This window comes from Rutilus rutilus, assembly GCF_951802725.1.
Source record: "Rutilus rutilus genome assembly, chromosome: 25".
NCBI classification, from domain to species: domain Eukaryota; kingdom Metazoa; phylum Chordata; class Actinopteri; order Cypriniformes; family Leuciscidae; genus Rutilus; species Rutilus rutilus.
Window position 1 is genome coordinate 2,087,393 of NC_140229.1, and position 16,564 is coordinate 2,103,956.

The window sequence follows — 16,564 nt, forward strand, 5'->3', positions numbered from 1 at the left end:
CTTCAATAATGGTCAATCATCACTCAATTATTCGCTTAATTATCTCATTAACTTCAACACTGCTTCAGTGTAAAACGCTCTGAGGCCTAGTCCACACGTACACGGGTGTTGTTATAATAATTTTTCCTTCTTCGTATTAAAAAATGTTTTGAGAGGAGCTGCAACAATGGAGAATATGGGAAAATAATCAACATTTAAGCAGGAAAACCTGTTCTAGTAGAGCCTGAAAACAACATCAAGACTTTATAAAAAGGCATAATAGGTCCCAATGCGTGTGACAAAAGCATTTTCCTTTTAAATGCATATTTTAGTCTCAACCTTATTTCACCTTGAACGTCAGTGTGTTGTATCTGGTATGTCAGTATGGTGAGTGGGCTGGTGAAAGGACACTAATTACTCGGGTTATCACTGATGGCTCACATCATATCCGTTTGCTTCAGTGAGCTGTCAAACCACCTCCACCTAACAATCTGTTCATGATGCTGTCAGATTACTATACGTTCAGTAATCGAGCAGATAAATACTAAGGGCCCTATCGTACGCAAGTGTGTTGCTAGTTTCAGCCCGACGCAGTTTTCATTTTCACGTCCTGCGCCACGTTGTTTAAATAGCGAATGCATTTGTGCCCATCTGTTTGCCCATGGGTGTGCTGGTCTGAGAACGAGTGTGTGTTCAGGCGCATTGTTGGAGTGTTGCTATTTTGAGGAACTGAAATAGACTGAGCCATTGACCTACAAAAACCTGGTCTAAAGTCAATGGCGCCGTTTTTTATTTTTTTTTATTTAAAGAGCGCGTTATAGGCGGGTCCACAAGGAGCGTGCACTTTGTCCGTTTCCTCAGATCCGTTTCCTCGCTAGAGAAGCGTTCAGTTTTTCTGCTTGCAAATTCTGCCATGTAAACAGCGAATCCGCCAAGGCGCGTGCACAACTGGCTTTTAAAGGGAATGGGAGATGAGACTTTATTGCACGTTATGCCCGAAACACAACCATTACTCATTAAGAGAATAGGGACGACCTTTTTAGACCATGCACCGGGAGCGCCGACCATTTTTCCCGTCGTTAAACTAGCAAAGGTGGATTCGGACTCTCAGTGGATTTTAGACCATGTGCTCAGATCCTTAAAATAGAGCCCACTGTGACTAAACAGATTGAATCGAGATGTATCTGTGGTTTGTGCAGGTGTGGTGGAAGCGTGTGTTCTTCATGGGCTGAAGCGACGGGCCGCCGGATTCCTGCGCAGTAACAAGCTGGCGGCTCTTTTCATGAAGGTGGGGAAGATGTTTCCACCAGCTGAGGAACTGTGCAGGAAGGTCCAGGAACTGGAGCAAATCATAGAGAACAAGTGAGTTTGTTGTAATGTGGTATTTAAATGAAAAAATATTACAAAAATTATTATTATTAAGATAATACTATATAATTAATTTTATACATTTTATTCTATTATATTCATTTTATAAATGTAATTATTTTATTTGAAAATTTATATTATTATTATTATTTAAGCTTTGGTCAAATTCTCAGATTTTTGTTCCTTTTCTTTAGAAAGGTGCTATATAAATGAAACAATAATAATAAAAAATATGTTTAATAAATAATAATAATATTAATTATTATTATTTTTAACGACAATAATAATAAATATTTTCTTATAATTTATATTAGATTATAATTTGATCAATTATATTTATAAATTATAAATATATTTTATAATTATATTTTATAATATACAAATATAAATTTAATATTATTTTCATTTCATGAATTGTACTTAATTATATTTGTTTAATTAATAATAATAATCTTGCTAATAATATTATTATTTCTAACAACAATAATAATTATATACATTTTAATAAGTTATATTATTTATATTTATAAATGTATTTATTTATAACATATTCATATATTTTTTATTATTTTCATTTTATGAATTGCAATTAATTATATGCATTATTATAAAATAATGAGTAATATAAATATTTCTGCTGGTTTGAAATCAAATGATAACTGTGCACTGTTGAATCGTGCATTTGAGAGTTAAGAAAGTAAAAAGGGTAAATATATTTGATTTTCATTCAGTATTATTTTACTTTCCACAACACAAGGCAAAACCAGAGCCAGGTGAGTCAGGAGATCGTCCGAAAACATCCCAGGCCGCCCAACCTGTCCCCGCTGGCCATCAAACACCTCTGGATTCGCACTGCGCTCACAGAGAAGATGCTGGACAAAATCGTACATTACATGGTGGAGAACAGCAGGTGAAGAATGAATTAATGACAGATATTATTTCTGTTTTAAAAATGCATCAATGGCTTTGTTGCATGTTTAATTCAGCAAGTGCCATTCAATTATCACCTCAAATGAAGACGGTAATTTTGTATATGCAATCCAATTTTGTGTACACATTTTATAGCTTCATAGGCTGTGATCAAATAATAATATTAGCCTTCTAGTTACTTTGTCACACTCACATCCATGAGTATTCCATCCATACAGAACATTTACAGACTAGCTCAGTATGCAAAGTGCAGAAGTATGTTATTCTGATCCTGAATGCCATCACTTTTACTTTTATTTGTATTTCAGCAAGTTTTATGAAAGAGAAGCGCTTCTGAGAGATCCAGTTGACGGCCCAATCCTCGCATCTTTGCTTGGTATCAGCTTTGATATTTTTAAATATGTTCAAGAATTTGTATATTGCGATGTTTTTATTGTTGGTTTAGGTTAGTTAATGTTCTACCTAATGTTAACAAGCGAGACCTTGTAGAGGTTATGCACTGACGTCACTCTGAGTGGCAGAAGAGCTGCGGAGTGACTGGATTTAATAGAGGAAACTGAGAAAACGCCAGTAAAACAAATTATTATCAGTTTAAACTAAAGGTTGGACTGGATATAGTGTTGCTTACAACTCACCACAGATCCAGTGATCATGGATATTGACATGCAGCAGGTATCGTGTTTCCTGACATCTATATGAGCCTGATTTCAACGATTTCAAATACATAAAGCACATCTGCCTGTGAATGTGTTATATAAATATAATATAGTTAGGTCTAAATCCATGTTTTTTTGTCAGTGGTTCTTTAAAATCATCCAATTATGCAGAATATACGATGGGAAATCTTTAATTGATGAGTTGTCAATACAATATATAACAATACACTATATATGGTGTGATTTTACCCCATAATTCAGCATATTGACACAATAATCACTGCAAATCCCCCTTTCTCTGCCTGGATCAGTTGTTTCTGTGAATCGCAGTGATTTATTTGCTTCTCTGTTCTGTATCTTTCAGCAGTCTGTGAAAATATACCTCAGATTTCTGCTCAAATCTATTTCTACAGTCGATCTCAAAGCTCTTTCCCGTTTTAGATGCGTTTCGTGTGTTTTTAACGGCATTCACGCTGAAAACAAATGCTGCCGCTCAGTGTTTCTGCCACTCAGTGTGTGACTGCAGTCATGTGACGTCACACGCATAACCTCTATTGAAAAGTGTACCTGAAATTTTATGTATATAGAAATTATGTATTTCTATTACATAGTTGTAACATTTTCAATTACATAGTATTTCTATTACATAGTTGAACTACAATGTAGCTCTAATTACATGTAGAAATTGTGTATTTCTATATGTAGTTTTTGGTAACACTTTATTTTACAGTGTCCTTGTTACATATGTTACATGTACTTGCCGTAGTAATAACAGTAAATTATGCATAATTACATGCAACTAACCCTCAACCAAACCCTAACCCTATAGTAAGTACATGTAGTTCATTAATATTACTCAGTACTTAAATATATAATTACACTGTAACAAAGACACCTTAAAATAAAGTGGAACCAGTTTTTTTTACTGTGTATTTTTGTGTAATTGTGATATTCAATTCACATTTATTTGTATAGCACTTTTATATCACAATACACATCGTTTCAAAGCAGCTTTACAGAAAATGCATGAGTCCATATTACAATTTAGAGTGATCTGTTATCAGAGGAAACTGTCTAAGTTATGTATTTCAGAAATGTACATGTACAAAATCACAGTTAGCTAAACATTTATTCATTTAAACAATGTAATAACAGAGCCCGTCTACGGAGAGCCTGTCCACTCCTTATTAAGCCCTATTGTACCGAATTTTGGTTGTAGTACCACCAGAGTTCCACTGGGGGCGCTCGCCATGAGTGCAAAATGAATGGGAGTCAATGGGGCTAGACGGCTAAATTTGTCTCTTTCACCCGATTGCCGTTGAGAAATCTCAGATGTGATTGTAGATTTTGCAAGTTCAACATGGGTTTTAGGTCGAAAGTTGAATGAACGAGTACTTATGTCGTTTTGATTTCTTACAGGTTGAGTTGTTGTTGCCCATAACACGCTAGCATTCTGCTAATGATGTCAGCATTCTGACGTCATTGACATTTTGAAAGACTTTTTTAAAGCAAATAAGTGACTCTAAAAAATCTAACACCCAGCAATGTGTAATTTCTTTGCATCTCCTTTCGAATACAACATTCAAATTACTAGACAAAAAATTATATCCTGAGAAAAGTGGATTTTGAGGGGTATACCGCCATTGACCTCCATTCATTCTGCACTCGTCCTGTGAGCGCCCTCATATGGAATCAGAGTGGAACTGCAACCAGTTCAGAAGCCGGAAGTGTAGTGAGAGTGAAACTTCTCGCCATATTAGACATTCTCTGGTAATAATTTAATGCAGATATAATGAGCTCATTGAAGTAATGAATACTTAACAAATGATTATGACATTTAGAAAATATTATGCTGCATTGAGGTAAAGATGCGTGTGTGTGATGTTTTCCGCACCTGTGTGTGTTTCAGTCGGTCCGTGTGCTCTGGATTACACGAAAGCCAAGACGGCCAATCACTTCTGGACGGACCCGTCAGCTGACGAGCTGGTGCAGAGACACCGCATCCACAGCGGACACTGCCGGCAGGACTCTCCCACTAAACGCCCCGCGCTCGTAAGACTCGCAACATTCATGCTTTGGGTTCGGCGTGAGATCATGCAGCGCTCGACCTCGACTCAAACACCATCGGCTCAGAGAACAATCTCTAATGTGTGCTGAGACTCACTGCGTGCTCTCCGGTTTATTTAGATTTCTTGTTTTGTCTGTCTATCTATTCATCTTCTATCTATCTGTCGTTCAGTCTATCCATCTATCTATCCATCTATCTATCTATCTACTATCTGTCGTTCAGTCTATCCATCTATTTATCTGTCGTTCAGTCGATCCATCTATCTATCTTCTATCTATCTATCTGTCATTCAGTCTTCTATCTATCTATCTGTAATTCAGTCTATCTATCTATCTATCTGTCATTCAGTCTATCTATCTATCTATCTGTCGTTCAGTCGATCCATCTATCTATCTATCTATCTATCTATCTATCTGTCGTTCAGTCGATCCATCTATCTATCTATCTATCTATCATTCAGTCTATCCATCTATCTATCCATTTATCTTCTATCTGTCGTTCAGTATATCTATCTATCTATCTATTTATCTTCTATCTATTTATCAGTTTTTGTCTATTTACTATCCATCCATCTATCTATCAATCTTCTATCCATCTGGCATTCAGTCTATCCATCTACTATCTATCTATCTTCTGTCTATCTGTCGTTCAGTCTGTCTATCTATCTTCTATCTATCTGTCGTTCAGTCTGTCTATCTATCTATCATCTATCTATCTATCTGTCGTTCAGTCTGTCTATCTATCTTCTATCCATCTGGCATTCAGTCTATCCATCTACTATCTATCTATCTATCTATCTATCTATCTGTCGTTCAGTCTATCCATCTATCTATCTATTTATCTTCTATCTATTTATCAGTTGTTGTCTATTTACTATCCATCTATCTATCAATCTTCTATCCATCTGGCATTCAGTCTATCCATCTACTATCTATCTATCTATCTATCTTCTGTCTATCTATCTATCTTCTGTCTATCTGTCGTTCAGTCTGTCTATCTATCATCTATCTATCTATCTATCTATCTATCTATCTGTCGTTCAGTCTATCTATCTGTCATCTATCTGTCGTTCAATATATCCATCTGTCATCTATCTATCTACCTTGCTTTGCTTTGCTTTTTTATTTGTTTGTTGCATATGTAAAATTCTAATAAAAAGAAAAAAAGAAAAATCTCAAAAGCTATTAGCGGGTAAAGCGATGAAGCGAGCCTTGATCTCCGTCTCTGTGTGTGTAGATTCAGAAGAGGCAGTCGAGCGGCAGTATGGACGACAGGCCTTCTCTCTGGGCTCGCGATTACGTCCAGTCTCTTCATCAGAACTCCAGAGCCACGCTGCTCTTCGGGAAGAACAATGTCCTCGTGCAGCCGGTACGTCAGCTGTGAAATATCGCTTTGACATGTGTGACGATACTGTAGTGATATGGCGTTTTAAAGGTGCGGTGTGTAATATATAGGAGGATCTGTTGACAGAAATGCAATATCATATACACATCTATGTTTTCAGTGGTGTATAAAGACCTTAATGAACCGTTATGTTTTTATTAGCTTATAATGGGCATTTCTGTCTACACACACCGCGGGTCCGCTTACATCGACATGTTTCTACGGTGGCCCTGAACGGACAAACGCGTGTAAAGAAGCTTCAGCTAAAGTCAGCGAATAAAACACTGACACAATGATGAACAAGTAACAATAATATTCGCAATAACATTGTTTTACTGAATAATTACATAAACCTAATTTCTTAATTTATCTTTAAGAAACCTCATTGCTTAACTCAGTCTCAGACGACGACATCACTTCCTGTCGGCCACCGTAACTTCTGTTGATTGCAATTCACAACCTCACCACTAGATGCTGCTAAAGATTACACACTGCACCTTTAAAATAAAGAATGGCAATAAATCGTCTCTGGTCTTTTAGACAGACGACACTGAGTCTATCCCAGGATACCTCTCTCTACATCAGACGGCGGACCTTATGACACTGAAATGGACACCAAACCAGCTGATGAATGGAAACGTGGGGGAGTTTGATTATGAGAAAAGGTGCGTCATGATTGTGACGTCGACTGTGTGGCTGTGTAAATGATTTTGAAGTCAACACTGGTGTCTCTTTATTTTCTCCCATAGTGTGTATTGGGATTTTGCGATGTCCATTCGTCTAGAGGAGATCGTCTATTTGCACTGTCATCAGCATGGTGAATATATCAATGCTGAGCATCTTTAACACCGTAAAGCCAATAACACCCAGAAAAAATCATTTTTTTCTTCTTTTTTTTAATTAATCAGTTTATTGAACCTTCAGACAAAATATTTGCATTTGCATGGAATATTTAGACCGTTTGCATTTGTTTTTTGTTGAGTATCATAATTGATCCATCAGGCTTTTATGGCTCATTTAGTATGATATAGTGAGAATATGGAGGGGAAAAAACAGCTAAATTATATTCAGAGACTCAAAATGAGCCAAAAAGATGCAATTATGTGCAACTTTTTGTATTTTTATGGTCAAAAAGTGATGAAAGTCTGATGCCTGTAATATAAATCAATGAGATCTTTATAACAGTACAGCAGATACTTACATAAAATGCATATAGATATCACTATCTGCCAATAATGTCTTTATAAGTTGATATTTAAATGCTTAGTTTTATGATTAAAGCTCTTTAAGTTTTAAAACATATAATGCAATGCAATGATGATTGAGAGATGAACAAATAAACCTTCCTCAAAAGCCTGATGATCATATTTGATACTCGTGATTTCTCCAAAAACTGATGCATGGATAATCACAAGTAGCTTTAGTCTTCATCTTGAAATATTACTAACAATATCAAAGTTATTCTCACATTTACTTCATAAAAACCAGTAAACGAGCTGAAGATGGATGTTTGTACAGTTATACTAAACTAATAAAGGTTAAGTCTAAACTCTCAATCAGTAGGACTGTATTAGATTGTGTGCGACGGGATTTTCAAAGTTCTGATCATGTCGATAATTTAGAAATGTGCATATCAAATATGATACAATATTAAAGGTTTGTCCGAATCTGCTTGTGTTCAGTGGACAGTGGTGGTACTGTGGTTTTGGTCAGCCAAGACGGGATCCAAAGACCTCCGTTTCGGTTCCCAAAAGGAGGCCACATTCTCCAGTTCCTCACGTGTCTGGAAACGGGCCTGCTTCCTCATGGCCAGTTAGATCCTCCTCTGTGGTCCCAAAGAGGAAAGGTACGCCAAAAACTCATTCTTCAGCAGTGTGAATAAGAAACGTTTTGTTTTGCAGACCTTTTTTTGTGTTCTTTCCGCAGGGAAAAGTGTTCCCAAAACTGCGTAAAAGGAGTCCACATGGATCCTGCGAGTCATTCTCGGACAAAGATGAAGATGAGGCCACGGATTATGTGTTTCGGATTATATATCCAGGCAGTCAGGAGTTCGGTAAGTTAACGTGATGTTGGTGTTTCATTAAAGGATTAGTTCACCCCAAAATGAAAATTTCCTAATAATTTACTCACCCCAATGCCATCCAAGATATCCATGTCTTTCTTTCCTCAGTGGGAGAGAAATTATGTTTCTTGAGGAAAACATTTCTGGATTTTTCTTCTAACAATGGACTTCATTGGTTACCATCGTTTTTAAGTCCAAATCAATGCAGTTTCAAAAGTCTTTTAAGTGTTTAAACGGGCTGTACGCGATCACAGCTGAAGAAGAGGTTATCTAGTGAAACGATAGGTCATTTAAAAAATATATATAATTTATAGACTTTTTACCTTCAATAGTTCGGATTGAGCTGATCAACAAACGGACAGGGAACTACGTCATCACGTTGAAAGGTCGCGCCGGCAATACTATTTGAACTACTATTCATATTCATCAGAATGTTATTCATATACTATTCATATTCATATTCACTGAATACTATTACTATATATAATAGCAAACAATACTATTTGAACTATCCTCCTACGTACAGTCGCATTGTAAAAAGTGGGGCGGTACTTCCGCCGGCGCCGGCGTGACCTTTCAACGTGATGATGTAGTTCCCTGTCCGTTTTGATATATTTACAGTAGGCATAATTGTCATTGCGTATGCGTATGCAGCATGAGTCAAAATACAATCTTCTATTCGTGAACAGTTGTATTTCATTCATTAATCTGACTATGCATCTGTGCATTTAATTGCCATTGGCTCGTGTGATAGTAATATGGATCTTAGTAGTATTTTAAGTGATAAATGATTCTATAAAAGACACATTTCGGCTTTCTCCGGCTCCCTGCACCGGGCGTAATGCGAAACCGTTAGTGTCTAAGCGCACACTCGCTGATCCGAAATCCAAAATGCCGGCCACGTGCAACTAGCCTATTCGGTAATTTTTGATCGAAAAATTGTACGTTATTTGTATGGAATGGAACGAAACTTGGTAACGATTTTGGCACGTGCTATGTGAACACACACAAATAAATCAGACATGATTCGAAAAGGTTAAATGGTCCTGAAAGAACAGCCACACTTAGCGCGTTGGAAGCCAATGGGAGACGAATTTCACCTAGTGGAAGCGTCTAGTACTGCGCCTAACAAAATCCCACTGAAAGCTCATTTTTTGAGATATCAACCTCAAATTAGATTTACGGCTTTCATTTTCTCACAGTTTTAGAGTAAAATGTGTTTTGGAAAATATATATTTCATATAAAATTATTTATTTTTTTAATGCTTTTTTAAAGTGTCTTCTTTAAAATTAGCTCGAACTTCAGTCTGTTGCTCCAAAGCATTCTACATTTACGACAGTAAATAATCAGTAATAAATGGATCATAACTATTTTATAAATATAATTTAGTGCCATAAAATCCCCTAATAATACAAACTATAATATAGTTCATTCATTTCATTGAAATACCTCTACGCGGGAACCAACAGAGGGTTATTAGAAATAGAAATAAAAACTAAAATATACTGATAGACTAAAACAAAACAGAGTTAGAGGGTTTACAAAATAACAAACAGAACTAAGAAATAATTTGAAATGGCACAAAATTTTAAATGATAACCTAGTTGACCTGTTTATAGTTTCCCATCAGGCCATAAGCGACATCTACTGTGTTTTTGTTTTGTCTTGAACATAAGAAACAAATAACATAATAAACGTAAAAAATACAAGGCATACAGTAGATATTTGTGTAAATATATTTGTATATCATTCCAAACGCATCAAGCACCTCTTCAGACTGAGAAAAACACCTGTTTTTTTGCTCTAATGTAATAAATTATGCACATTTGATAAATATTTTATATTTTAAAATGGATTTAACTGCCAATAGTAGATTTGTATACATCTTGTCATAAATATAGTGTTTGTATTATTTTTATTTCATGAATATTTTGAATTGGCTTTACTTCATATTTTTAGTATTCATGTTCATTTTAGTTTAATTTTTAGTAATTCATTTTATTATTATTTTAATATTGCCATTTAAGTTTAATTCATTATTATGACAGTTTTAGAGTGACAGTTTAAGACTGTTTTATTTATGTCCAGTTAATAATGTTAATGCTTCAACTTAAACTTTTTATTGCCAAGACAACATTTCCAATTTTTGTTTAGTTCAAGTTTTTCAACTAATATTTATATTTTTTATTTTAGCTTAATTTCAATTAACAGAAATGTTTTAAATACCATTAGTTTTAGTTAATGATAATAACCCTGCACATATATCCATATTAATTTCATACTGTGAAAGTGACTCGTTTTAATGGTATGAGATAAAAATCAAGGCAATATAAAGAAAAGTAAAACTTTCCTCATATGTTTATGAAAAACACATCCATACAGCATTTCTTATTGGATACTGTACATTTTTATTTTATTTATTTCTACATCTGACTAATGTCTGAAGCAGGATTGGCATTTTTTACACTGGTAATGATGGTCTTAAATACAGGGTTCGTACTGATACTGTAAAATGAATTTCTAGGACTTTTCAAGCTGTATCATATACTTGGATATTTATATGAGCAATATCACACTCATAGCCATGCAAAATGGCTCTATATCTATAAAATTAAACACTAATTCCACATATATTGTCTTTCAATAATTTCAAGCACTTTTCAAGTACCTTTTCGTAAAAAAGTGCTGTTTTCATGGGTTTTCCAGGACTTAAATTTCAAAAAGTCTTTTTTCTTGTACGAACCCTGTCAATATGATGCTAATTGATATTCTCAATATTAAAGTTGCACCAGAACTGATCGACCAGAGTGTGAACATGTGGCAGCCCACGCCGAGGAAGTCGTCTTGTTCTTCATGTTCGCAGAACGGCTTGTCGGACGGTGGACTTCCCAACGGATGCAACCACGACAGGCTAGTCTGGATTTGTGATGTTTGCAATATAAAATAACCTACTATACTAGACCCTGGATCACGTCACCAGTCACGAGTCGCACGGGTATATTTGTGGCAATAGCAAACAATACATTGTATGGGTCAAAATTATACATTTTTCTTTTATGCCAAAAATCATGAGGATATTAAGTAAAGATCATGTTCAAAGAAGATATTTTGTAAATTTCCTACTGTAAATATAATTTTCTGAGTGAATGTATTAAATTATTTGTATTAAATAATTTTGTGAGTGAATGCAGCACAATCGTGAACATAAATGCACAACTTTAAAGGGGATTTTCTCAATGTTGTGATTTTTTTGCACCCTCAGATTCCAGATTTACAATAGTTGTATCTCGACCAAATATTGTCCTTATCCTTACAAACCATACATCAGTGGAAAGCTTATTTATTCAGCTTTCAGATAATGTAAAAATCTCAATTTCAAAAAATTGACCCATGTGACTGGTTTTGTGGTCCAGGGTCACATATATGGTTTTAGACTGACTCCAGATGTCTGTGTGAAACAGGGCGCCGCTGAAGCTACTCTGTGAGACCATGAAGCACCAGATCATTTCCCGTGCTTTCTACGGCTGTATGTATCGCATGAGATTTTATGCTTTTGTAACGCACTCTCTTATGCACTTTCTCATGAGCTGTCGTGTATCTTCAAGGGTTGGCGTACTGCCGTCACCTGTCCACCGTCCGCACGCACCTGTCGGCTCTGGTGAACGCCACTATTGTTGAGACGGACATCCCTTATGATGCCAAAGGTGGTCTGTCTGCAGAAGTGTGGAAGATGTTCCTACAGGACAGCGCTGTATGTGACCTTCACTATCTAGTGTACTTACTCCACAGCCTCATTAATAATCAGCTGATATCTTGTGTACAGTAGGGCTATTATAGTTGATATAATCTTCCCAGTCTGTCAGTAACGCTCTGTTTAGTTCCTGTCTCTATGAAGCCCCTCCTTCTGAAAAGCGCACTGTGCTCTGATTGGTCGGCTGGACCAGTGTGTTGTGATTGGTCGAGCGCTTCGAGTGTGTTTGGGAAAGTCCCACGCCTTACCATAACCACCAGTTTAACACACTACTAACTAACTCAACCAGGCCCCGCCCCTTTATTCTGCATATTAATTATTTAAATGAGGAATATTGTGACGTGTTCGTTCCCGGAAGAAACTCAAGACTACAATGGAGGCGTTTCAGGAGTTCAGAAACACTGACACTGATATTGTCACAAACTGCTGTGAGACACGAAGGCTGAGAATCCAAATGCAGTGTTTTAATGAAAGGATAATCCACAATCGTAGTAAACGACAGGCAAAAGGTCAGAGCACAGTAAATCAGTCCAATCAAACAACCAAATCCAGAGGGCGAGACAGGAATGGGAAAACAAGGAACATGGAAAACAGTGGAAACGCTCAGAAATGCAGTGTTACACTAAACAAGATTTCGCAGGGAATGAATGAGTGTACATGGTTTAAATAGGCTGAGACTGACACAGGTGGATGCAGTCAGGGATGATGAGTCCAGGCAGTGAGTTATGGGAAATGTAGTTTCGTGAGGGAATGACGATAGTCCGGGGTGGAGCGCCCTCTGGTGGTAATGATGGGCACTCTCATGGGTGATCGTGACGGATATAGAGAATAACTCAGAGCTTTTTCATGCTCAAACAGCAACATCATACACTAAAGAAAGATAAAAATGTGCAAAAAACATAATTTGTGGAAGCTTGTTTCCACCACAGAATAAAACATTTTAAAAGATAATTGCGGCATTTTATCCCACAATTGCGAGTTTATACCTCACAATTCTGACTTTATTTCTCGGAATTGCGAGTTTGCATCTTCTGCGAGATATAAAGTCACACTTCTGACTTCGCAATTGCAAGTTTAGATCACGCAATTCTGACTTTATAACTTGCAAAAGATGTAAACTCGCACTTGTGAGAAAAAAAAGTCAGAATTGTGAGATAAAAAGTCGCACTTACCTTTTTTATTCTGTGGTGGGAACAAGCTTCCATAATAATTGGACCCTTTTAAAAATAAAGTGAAAATGGAAAATATAAGCATAAATAAAATAAAAAGTCTAATTTGTTTTTAAAATGTTTTAAAAACTTAAGATTAATAAATACTGTAGAAGTAGTTCATTGTTAGTTCATGTTAAGTCTTATTGTAAAGTGTTACCATAAAAACATGTAAAATATTAACAAGTATAATATGCTGTGCAGGCGTACGAGGAGGAGGAACTTCTTCGGCTGGTGTATTATGGAGGCGTGGATCCCTCTCTGCGTAAAGAGGTCTGGCCGTTTCTCTTAGGCCACTATCACTTCACCATGAGCCTCGACGAACGCAAAGAGGTGAGCGAACGTGACTCTGATCGGCAGAACGAGACCAGAGCAGAAGCAGCATAACCGTGCATTAGGGCCGTCAAAATGGCTGAAAAGCTCAATTCGAATTTCTTTGTTAAATATTAGCAAAATTCTAGTTATTTTCAAATTCTGAAGGCAATACTTAATTTTAAGAGAACAAAAAAAGTACTGTATTTCCAGCTGATGAAAACACACGCTCAGCTCTGGCCGATGTGCAGGTTTGGTCAAGTGTGTCGTTGCATGATTTTTCCCACAATCTGAGTGGGTTTTCGTCTGCATGCCTTTTCCCGCCATTTTTCAAATTAGCAACGCAGCCGCAGCGCTGTACACTGGATAAGCTGGATAAGCTATCATCATGTCTCGCGCGCAAAAATTCGAATGCACGCTTTTTGCATTTGAATGTGCAGTTGTTGTTTTTTAAATTCGACGAATATTGAAAAAAAAATTGAATTTTTATTTGACAGCCCTACCTGGTAATCTTGAATCAGATTAAGTTCCTCTTGCAGCATCTCTTCTCTTCTCTGATGATGTGGGCGGGGCAACCTGTCACTCACATGAGATCAGCCAATAGCAAACCACAACCATCCAATCAATTCTCTGCAGTTTTTCTTTTTTTATCGAATTTTAATTGACAGCCCTATAATCCTCTCTCTAGGTGGACGAGCAGATTCGAGCGTGTTACGAGCAGACCATGAGCGAGTGGTTGGGATGTGAAGCCATCGTGCGCCAGCGAGAGAAGGAACAACACGCCGTCGCTCTGGCCAAATGCGCGTCGGGCGCCAACGTGGACAGCAGATCGCGCCAGGACTCCACCATCAGCACGGATGTAAGTGTTTACGCTCGAGTCGCCTACGCATATCAGATGCACAGTGATGTTTGCATGCAGATTTACTGTGTTTCTCTCTCCAGTCGTCTCAGAGCAGCGGCTCCGATAAACAGAGTCACGCCGGATCACACAGCGACTCCAACAGCAGCACTCGGGTGAGACGGCATCGCATTAAACACCACGATTAACTAGGGGTCTAACAATATATCGTGTCACAATATATTGCAACAATATGTATCGTGGATAGTAAAAATCTATGGAAGCATATGGGTAGCAATATTCACTTTGAAATGTAATATGCAAAATGACAATGCATTTCTGTATCTAAATTTACATTTTCCATTACATTTGTGCAACGTTGGTGCAAAATGAAAATGAAAAATCAATTATATAATTTGCATTTGCCATTTGGTGCACTATAATATTGGTTGCAAATAACAACAGAGGCATTATATTAAACTGCTATTATATGTCTCTGAATAGTTTGCTGCATTATTTGGGAGAGATTTTTTTTCCCATAAGAAAAAGTAAACTATCAGTATCGGTCGATATAGTTATGAATAATCGGCTATCGGTAGATATCGTTCTGAATTATCGGGTATTGTTAGAAATCTTTCTGAATAATCGGCTATCGTTATCAGTCAATATCGTTCTGAATAATTGGCTATCGGTATCAGTCGATATCGTTCTGATTAATCGGCTATCGGTATCAGTCGATATCGTTCTGAATAATCGGCTATCGGTAGATATCGTTCTGAATTATCGGGTATTGTTAGAAATCTTTCTGAATAATCGGCTATCGTTATCAGTCAATATCGTTCTGAATAATTGGCTATCGGTATCAGTCGATATCGTTCTGATTAATCGGCTATCGGTATCAGTCGATATCGTTCTGAATAATCGGCTATCGGTAGATATCGTTCTGAATTATCGGGTATTGTTAGAAATCTTTCTGAATAATCGGCTATCGTTATCAGTCAATATCGTTCTGAATAATTGGCTATCGGTATCAGTCGATATCGTTCTGATTAATCGGCTATCGGTATCAGTCGATATCGTTCAGAATAATCGGCTATCGGTATCAGACGATATCGTTCTGAATAATCGGCTATCGGTATCAGTCGATATCGTTCTGAATAATCGGCTATCGGTATCAGACGATATCGTTCTGAATAATCGGCTATCGGTAGATATCGTTCTGAATAATCGGCTATCGGTATCAGTCGATATCGTTCTGAATAATCGGCTATCGGTAGATATCGTTCTGAATAATCGGCTATCGGTATCAGTCGATATCGTTCTGAATAATCGGCTATCGGTAGATATCGTTCTGAATAATCAGCTATCGATATCAGTCGATATCGTTCTGAATAATCGTCTATCGGTAGATATCGTTCTGAATAATCGGCTATCGGTATCAGTCGATATCGTTCTGAATAATCGGCTATCGGTAGATATCGTTCTGAATAATTGGCTATCGATATCAGTCGATATCGTTCTGAATAATCGGCTATCGGTAGATATCGTTCTGAATAATCGGCTATCGGTATCAGACGATATCGTTCTGAATAATCGGCTATCGGTATCAGTCGATATCGTTCTGAATAATCGGCTATCGGTATCAGACGATATCGTTCTGAATAATCGGCTATCGGTAGATATCGTTCTGAATAATCGGCTATCGATATCAGTCGATATCGTTCTGAATAATCGGCTATCGGTAGATATCGTTCTGAATAATCGGCTATCGATATCAGTCGATATCGTTCTGAATAATCGGCTATCGGTAGATATCGTTCTGAATAATCGGCTATCGGTATCAGTCGATATCGTTCTGAATAATCGGCTATCGGTATCAGTCGATATCGTTCTGAATAATCGGCTATCGGTATCAGACGATATCGTTCTGAATAATCGGCTATCGGTATCAGTCGATATCGTTCTGAATAATCGGCTATCGGTATCAGTCGATATCGTTCTGAATAAT

At 36.9% G+C, this 16,564-nt stretch overlaps 1 protein-coding gene across 1 annotated transcript in view; it reads left to right on the forward strand.

Moving 5' to 3' along the window:
* The window catches only part of sgsm1b (small G protein signaling modulator 1b), a 33,325-nt gene that overhangs the window by 5,135 nt on the left and 11,626 nt on the right, over nt 1-16,564 (forward strand). Inside the window, exons 4-18 of the mRNA XM_084399727.1 lie at nt 1,179-1,341; nt 2,105-2,257; nt 2,586-2,653; nt 4,843-4,985; nt 6,238-6,369; nt 6,925-7,049; nt 7,134-7,201; nt 8,067-8,230; nt 8,311-8,437; nt 11,231-11,357; nt 11,909-11,973; nt 12,053-12,198; nt 13,611-13,739; nt 14,407-14,577; nt 14,661-14,732. Of these exons, the coding sequence (XP_084255853.1) occupies nt 1,179-1,341; nt 2,105-2,257; nt 2,586-2,653; nt 4,843-4,985; nt 6,238-6,369; nt 6,925-7,049; nt 7,134-7,201; nt 8,067-8,230; nt 8,311-8,437; nt 11,231-11,357; nt 11,909-11,973; nt 12,053-12,198; nt 13,611-13,739; nt 14,407-14,577; nt 14,661-14,732 (1,853 nt within the window). The remainder of the gene's footprint in view (nt 1-1,178; nt 1,342-2,104; nt 2,258-2,585; nt 2,654-4,842; nt 4,986-6,237; nt 6,370-6,924; nt 7,050-7,133; nt 7,202-8,066; nt 8,231-8,310; nt 8,438-11,230; nt 11,358-11,908; nt 11,974-12,052; nt 12,199-13,610; nt 13,740-14,406; nt 14,578-14,660; nt 14,733-16,564) is intronic.